Raw genomic sequence first — 8,504 nt, 5'->3', positions numbered from 1 at the left:
GTTATTTAAAGGTGTCAATTTTTTGTAAAGAAGGTTCTGATATGTTATGGTGTCAACCAGACTCCACTGAAACACGCTTCCAACTTGTTTTTTGTTTGTATAAATGAAGTTTTATTTGCAGTTGCAACAAGGACTCTACTTACGTTATATGACATATTCTTTCTTTATCTTAATGCTAATCTAGTTGGTCTTAATTGGCAGAGTGATAGTAACACTATTTGGGAATACACTAGAGGTTCAGACCTCTGGTGGTACAAAGTTTTCCTCAGTTTGAAGAAGTGTCACTGCCTATCTCCTGGCCTCCCCAATATCAATGTGTCCAGTGAACACATACACACTGAAAGTGTCTATTCAGAAGGGACAGTCCCTGTTCTTCAGTAAAATAATCATCATTTTCCCTACTTCTTCCTTCCAAAAGATTCTCCTACTCACTGAATATCAGTAGCATTAAAAGGAGTTTTCTCATTTCCCTCTCCAAACGTCTCTATTTATAGGTATCTAACATTGTCAAGTCTGTGAAGGGTAGTGTCTGAAATTTCCACTTCATGATATATTCCTGATGCCAAAAGCCTAGATACATCTCTAATGAGATATTATAAATCCCGGTTTGGTTTATCCATGCACACACTGTGTGTCTGCAGTATTAGAGATATTACTGTTTTGTATATTATGTCTTTATTATTAGTTTCTATATTTCTTTTACCTCCATTTTCATTTCCCCCTACTCTCTTCCAAGCACCTTGGCTCTGACCATAGCAGTAGGGAGGTACTTCTTTACATTCTGCTCCTCTCCTTGATGAATCAGGTAACTGAAATCTAACATCATCATAGGACCTAATCACATCAGCCATACTATCAGGGGCTCGTTCACCTGCACATCTACCAATGTGATATATGCCATCATGTGCCAGCAATGCCCCTCTGCCATGTACATTGGCCAAACCAGACAGTCTCTATGCAAAAGAATTAATGGACACAAATCTGACATCAGGTATCATAATACTCAAAAACCAGTGGGAAAACACTTTAACCTGTCTGGCCATTCAATGTCAGACCTGCGGGTGGCTATCTTACAACAGAAAAACTTCAAAAACAGACTCCAATGAGAGACTGCTGAGCTGGAATTGATATGCAAACTAGACACAATCAACTCAGGATTGAATAAGGACTGGGAATGCCTGAGCCATTATAAACATTGAATCTATCTCCCCTTGTAAGTATTCTCACACTTCTTATCAAACTGTCTGTACTGGGCTACCTTGATTATCACTTCAAAAGTTTTTTTTCTCTTACTTAATTGGCCTCTCAGAGTTGGTAAGACAACTCCCACCTGTTCATGTTCTCTGTATGTGTGTATATTTATCTCCTCAATATTTATTCCACTCTATATGCATCCGAAGAAGTGGGCTGTAGTCCACGAAAGCTTATGCTCTAATAAATTTGTTAGTCTCTAAGGTGCCACAAGTACTCCTGTTCTTTTTTCTGAAATCTAATATACCCTTCCCACACACACTCAAAAAAGGGTTAGAGCACACATTTAATGATGAACTTATGGGTCAATTTCAGGAGTCTGCTTGGGAGGTGCTGGGGCTGGGTTGTCTGTTTCTACAGAGGTGCTGCCCCCTACCTTCACTTGATAGAATTGTTCAGATACAGAGAACCTCCAAAAGAAAGAAAAAATGGTAAAATGGAGGAAAACATAATACAAACTACAAAGTTTATGTTTTGTTTTATCATTATATTAAACTCTGAATATAATTCAGCCAGTTAAGAGCTCACTAAGAAGCTCAGTGCTTTTGGTGTAAGATTCTGCAAGTCCCTTCAGAATAACTTTGTTTTGATTTTCATCACCGCAAAGAATCTTTAAAAAAAAAAAAATCCTCCCTGTGGGGAACTTGCCTTGCAGTCTGTAATACATCTGTCATTTATTAGGTCCAGGAAGTCAGGATTTTTGACTATGTTCTCTTTTTTGTCCCATAAGCAGTAATCTGGTCTCCTTGATAAAGAGAACCAAAAATTACCAAGATGGAGTGCTGCGTAGTTTGGATAAATAGTTACATTCACAATTACAGATATTGCTACAGGAATATTGAAGTCAATCTTCTTTATGGATTCCAACAGCGCAATTTACTGCAAATTGAACAAAGCAGAAAACCAATTAAATAAAATATCTGCCAAAAGAATACATTTAGTGGTCACTGGATTGTATAAATCATATGTAGTGAAACTGCATTGCAAAAAGTAACATTTTTAAATTAAGCAAAATACTTGTTTATCAAATAATGATAACTGGATTAACGGGGCTGTTAAAGTAGATAAATTCCTATGTATAGTAACTACTGTATATATACACAGCAGACCTTTCTTTGATAAACTACTAAATACTGGATCTTTCTAAAGGTATATAAATGCATTTACTGAATCCCTGTGCTACACATTTATGAGGGCTACACAGGACCAAGACACCAACCTACTGGGCAAATGAGTGACTGCACAGACTTAATATTGTCAAACAAACAAAAAAGGAAGTACAGACACTGTGAAACAAAACTTAAAAACTAGTTGGCTGAAGTCCTGTTCACAACACTTTAGCAGTCTGCACAGAGCATCCAATGACTCAAGATCAAATCTGAATATGAGATTCATTCTTCAAGTATTTCTCTTAATTTTGATTTTTTTTAAAACACAAGTGAACACTAAGGTAAAATAGATAATCCCTATGGGAGTCAGTAAGAGTCCAATACTGTGAAGAAACTGTTTACTTTGTAATCACAGAACACTGAATGGCTTTAAGTTCTCTACTTCTAAAGAATAATTGTTTGTTTAAAGCTTTTCACTAATAAATTATATTCCCCTAAATTGGATACGAACACTGTATCCCTAGTAAACTTTAAAAACTGCATATTAAATTTAGCACAGCATAAAGATGATATGTACAAATGGCAAACTGTAAATATTGTGAAATACACCCTGATAGAAAAAGTATTGTTACTTTATCAGATAAGTGACTACCAATCAATAACTCTTGTGGATGTTAATGGCACATTGTGCAACCCAGCAGTCAAGCCTCCAGTTTATGATTTTTTAGGACAGGTTAGTAAATTAGTTCCACTTGCAAGAACTTTTTGTTGGAAGTAGAAGTGCAAGACAGATCTTGCACTTTCAAAGCAACAGGGGAAGTGCAAACATTGACTGTAGAAATGAACTAACCAACTAAGCTATTGACATTAAAAGTACCAGCTTTGCAAGGCTTGCATCCCCAACAATGTTTTTTGACTCGACAGACTACTGTCAGAAAAGGTCAGGAACAAGCTTGCTGTTTATGGAATTTATAAATAATTAATTCTTCAGAATACAAAACAAAGTAATGAGGATACAAAACAGGAAGCAATTTACATGGCTCCCTATATTAACAGAACGAGGAAGTGTTCAGTGATCTTCCTAGATATTCAAACTCACTTTACAACCATTGCAACTGTATACGCTCCTCTGCTATCAAACCTAACATTTCCTTAATTCTGAAAAATAACTACACTAAGAAAGGATAACAAAAGTACACAACAGAGTTCTAAAGCAGAGAAATGAGGGGGTAAAGGATACATTTAATTTATGGCCTCCTCATGCTGCTACAAATTAAGCACTTCCTTTGAAGCACAGTAGGATTTACAAGATGAGCACAGAGCTTTTTAAAATGTATTTACATCAAGCAGCCTAAGCCCTTTCCAAGTTTGTTTATTTGTCCTTGATCCACACATGAGTGTTCCATGGCAGCGCATTCAATGAACTACTCATGCAGGTGAACAACCTTCTGAGAAACAGCTGCCCACTCACCATTTATGATTATTTGTCTCTCCATCAGGGAGCTCAAGGGAATAATCCTACTGTGTGTTTCTCCTTTATTTATTTTACAAGGTAAGGTGTTTAACAGGATATTTGATTGTCTAGAGCTCATTGCTGTCAAATTTTCAACCACCACTCCTGTAAAGTGCGAGAGAACTAATTTAGTGCCTGAGCCTACAAAGCGCTGAGTGCCTCCAAAGAAGTTCCCACCATCCTCAGGCATAGGTACAGGAACAATGGGTGCAGGGAGTGCTGCCACACCCTCTTGCTTGAAGTATTAATAACAAGGTCTCTGCCTTCAGCACTCCCTGTATAAAAATTGTTCCAGCACCATTGTCCTCAGGTTACGTCCACATTGCAGCTGGGAGGTGTGATTCCCAGTGCAGGTAGGCAGATCCACACAAGCTCTGCTGGAACTAGCATGCTAAAATAGTAGCATGGGTGGCGGCTCATGCTAGCCGCCCGAATCCAAGCCTGCCTCACCCTCTGCATCCAAATTTGGGTGGCTAGCCCAAGCCACCACCTGTACCGCAACCCCCACACTGCTATTTTTATGGTGGTAATTCAAGTAAAGCTAGAATGAGTGTATGTGAACTGAAAAATGACACTTCACAGCTGCAGTGTAGACATACCCTCAGTGGCGTATGAAAGTGCTCAGCACCTCACAAGGAGGCACTCAAGGCCTCATCTAAAGTCCATTGTTACCAATGGGAATCTTTCCATTGATTTCAGTGGGCTTTGGATCAGGACTTCAGTAGCTTCTGGCTTCATCCTTCCCTACTGAGGTCGAGTGGAGTTATGACATTATTATTGCTTCTTCCACTTTTCTCAGACAGACCTGTTCTGTACCTTCTTTGCAATCCTCGGATCACTTCTTTGTAGCAGCTTTTGGTTCCTCATTATTTTATCAACTCTCATTCTACAACACAACCAACCAAACATGTTAGCAGACAAGTCTAATGAATCAGAGGGGATGAAAATTCCTGCCACCCACCTATTTTTTAAAAGCATGCTAAGCAAAGGAACTAGTGCTCAGGTGTCTGGTAATGGGGTATAGAGCCTGTCACCTCCAGGTCATTGGTCCAGCCCACTGTGGGACAGTCCAGCCGACAGCGGATATGCTGAATGGCATGATTTTAAATAGCACAGCACAACTAAACATTTTTGTCACTGAATTAGTATAGTAAATACAGTAGAGAACATCTATTTGCACTAATGATGTGGAGTCCCGCCACACGTTAATGAATTTAGTAAACTAATAAGTGCACAAACAATAAAAGAATAAGATAATGCATCAACTATATTCCATTCTGACAGTGTAATGTATTTTTGCTACTGAGGAAACTACTTCATCATATACTCGTACACACGTTGTAGAATATCATGAAAAAATAATGAAATCTTAGCAATACAAGCTAACACTGCAGCATCTGCTATTAAATCTTTGCAGAGAGATGGGGAGAGACCACTCGTTTTAAGTGCGGATTGTAGTGTGTGGATTAGCAAGGTATTTGTTTTAGAGCACAAGAGTACTTTGCATGAAAGCTGTTACATTTTTTGTATGTAGAAATCTGAATTGGAGCCAACTTTTTTAATAGTGATCTCTTCAAGAAAGAAAAATAGCCCTAAAAGCCTGCAAGCACTGACCATGAAAAGAAATGGCATTATTCTGAAAGCAGAAACAGGGAAAGGACAAGTCTAGAGAAATAGATGCTGCTGATGATTTGCAATACTTTCTATGAAAAGAAAATGGCTATCAGTGCACATTAAGTAAGTAAATCAGAAACTGGGTGTCAAGCTTTGTGATGCTAACTCCAACTCGGACACATGAAAATACCAGATTATATAATAAGCATTAACACAAGCAGCCAGCCTGCTCACTGGACAGCTCTTGTTCTTGTGTGACCCACTAGCAGAGCTGGCAGAAAGTGGATTTGACAACCCAAAGGGGAAGATGTTAATCCATACATTTATGGGAAATACAACACATGCTTTCTGAACTGTGTCAAGTTTAACGAACACTATGCATAATTTGCAAAGCTCAAGTTCAAACAAAGGCCAGGATCTCAGCTGATCTACCATAAAATAAAGCAGTGATTTTCCAGAAATACTAAAATCTTGAGGAGAAAATCATTCTAGATTTTTCATAACAAGATTTCACTGCCTATGTAGTTATATAGACATTACACAATGCCTGGTGCTGTGTAATATTTACCTATGTTACACAGTGTTATGAAATAATGTCTTACTGCAGGATAAATTCAGAAGCAGCAAATCCCAGAAACCATCTGTACAAATATATACCCATCATCTATGGATATAAAAGAAATAAAGACAAGATTGAATATTAGTTAAAAACAGATAATGAGCTAAATCAATGGAATTACCCCAGCAGAGACGTTGGCCTCATATAATTTGTTAATTTAAATATTACAAAGTCACACACTGCTTTAAATCTGACAAAGTTCTGAAACTTGGTGTACATACAAAAAAGAATCAGTGTCAGCAAGATATTTGTATAAAACTTCAATCAGTACATAAGAAGCCAGCTTGTTAAAAGATTCAAAAATGGGCAAGTATAATGAAGTATAATGGATATATTAAAAATAAAGTTTCACCATTCATTTACACCATAGGACAGAATGGGTCCCCTGGGTTTCTGAGCTGACAGATCAAGACACCTGACTCCATAAACTCTACTCATGTTGACCAAATCAAACAGCGGAGCCTTCATTTGTGTGCTCCTTGCACAGGTGAGACCAGTCCAGGGTCAGCTGCTGCACTGAGCGATAGAGCTCAGTTTTCAGCGGCAAGAGAGGGTGCTTTGGGTTTGACCAAAAATAAAGTGTAACTTTGAAATGAGACAGAATACCAGCGGTGAGGGTCATGGTGAGGCTGGAAAGCTGAGTGGGTGTGTAAGCGCTAGATGGAAGTGGTCAACCTGGAGCATCCCCACCACTCGTGCCCTTTACCCCTGCGCGTTAGCAGGCCCAAGAATGAAGCTCAAACTGAGAGCAATGACCCGGCGCTACTGCGCGCGTCTTCCGACTTCATTTAGCCGCGTGAGAACAATTTACAACCAAGTGCCTCCGCTGTGTTTTTTTACCCTCTCCGGCCTTTTAGCAAACGCCTCGCACACGGGCCAGGGATTAGAAGCAGGCGATTGATTTGAGGTGAATCGATTGAGCCTCGACAGTTTAATCTGGCACTTTTATGAAGGGCTGGAGGGGATAATGCTCTGGCCGCAGCTCTCTCCCTCTCCTCCCCCACCACACTGGGTGGGTGTGACCGGCCACCAGGCGTCTCCTGGAGCTGCCCACAGCCGCCCGAGGATAACAGACTGAAACAACTTTCCATCCCTCGGGCCCGACCCCCCCCCCCCCCAGAAGTCACCCCCAACCTGCCCCTTCGCCCAGCGGCCAATGTAGCCCGAGTAGCGCTGCGGGCCAGGGGAGGCAGCCCGAGCCCGGGAGACCTGCTCCAGGTGCAGCAGCACCCTCCAGCCCCTCTCTCCATCTATGTGCGGGATGCACGCTGCAAACTTTCCAAACTTTCCCGGGAAGTCGCTCAACCGGGATGGGGCTTCCTGCTGCCGCTGCCCCCGGTGTGCTCTCTCTTCCTCCCGGCCCCTCTAAATCAGGGCGACCCTCTTTCCTCCCCGGCCGGAGTATCGGCGTGGCCAAGGAGAAGGTGACTAGTTTCCGCCCGGGACCTGCCTGAGCCCCAGCCGGAGATGCACTTGTCACCCGCCGCCTCCAACCTCGCGCGCAGGGGCTGCATTGCTGCGCCCACTCCAGAGTCCCAGACCCCGCGGCAAGGCTCTCCCGGGCAGCGGGGTGGGGAAGGGAGCGGCTACCGTAATACAGCGCGGAGGACTGGGGCCATATAGTTACAGCGCAGGGGCGGCAACTGCTGGGCTCTCCGCTGGGGGGTGCGATGCCTTCCACCCCCCCCCCTCCCTCCCTTCCTCCCTCCCCGGATGGCTTTGACTGGGGAGGGGCCCCTACTTACACTGCTGTTCTCGCCCGTCCAGTGCACCATCGCCTGGTTGTGAGACGCGTCCCCTTTGAGCACGAAGGAGGTGCTGATCAGAGAGACCTGCTCCCTGGCTGGGCGGGAGGAGGTGGAGGATGCTCTCCTGGAGCGACTCCCCGCAGCAGCCCCCACGCCTTCGCCAGCGCGCCCCAGCGCACTAGCCTCCTCCCGGCCGCCGCCTCCGCCGCGGAACAGCAGCTCCCGCGGGTTCCTTCTTGCCCGGGTCACCCAGCTGGAGCTCTGGCCGCCCCACTGCTCCGAGGGGCGCGCAGCCCAGCAGGCACCGAGCAGCAGCAGCAGCGCCAGGCTCGGGGCTGTCCTGGGGAGGGTCCCTGTTGGAGACACGAGTGGCCCCCTTTGCGCCATGCTCGCCTTCGGATGTGCTAGTGACAGGCTGGGATGTGAATGTGAGACAGATACACAGCCTCCGGAGGGGGGAGGGAGGGGAGGAAGGCAGGGTTTGTAACCAAAGCGAGGGTTTACACTGGAAACAACGTGCTCGGGACTCCTCTCCCAGCCAAGGAGAGGCGCCGCCATCTGCTGGCTCCTCTCTGAAGCCCAAGGCGCAGGCAGCCTCAAAGCCCAGCACAGCCGCACATAATGTACTGGGAAGGCTGGGTCCCACCCAC

General features: G+C 43.6%; 1 protein-coding gene across 2 annotated transcripts in view; it reads right to left on the bottom strand.

Moving 5' to 3' along the window:
• Nucleotides 1–8,294, bottom strand: part of SORCS2 (sortilin related VPS10 domain containing receptor 2) — an 810,911-nt gene extending 802,617 nt beyond the window's left edge. For both annotated transcript variants that reach the window (XM_034770959.1, XM_034770960.1), the window contains exon 1: nt 7,852–8,294. In XM_034770959.1, coding sequence (XP_034626850.1) covers nt 7,852–8,241 — 390 coding nt within the window. In that variant the 5' untranslated portion in view covers nt 8,242–8,294. The remainder of the gene's footprint in view (nt 1–7,851) is intronic.
• Nucleotides 8,295–8,504: the final 210 nt, after the last annotated feature.

The sequence above is a fragment of the Trachemys scripta genome, chromosome 5 (assembly GCF_013100865.1).
Source record: "Trachemys scripta elegans isolate TJP31775 chromosome 5, CAS_Tse_1.0, whole genome shotgun sequence".
Lineage (NCBI taxonomy): Eukaryota > Metazoa > Chordata > Testudines > Emydidae > Trachemys > Trachemys scripta.
Note: the sequence above shows the minus strand (reverse complement) of the source record. Positions and strands in the feature narration are given on the sequence as shown.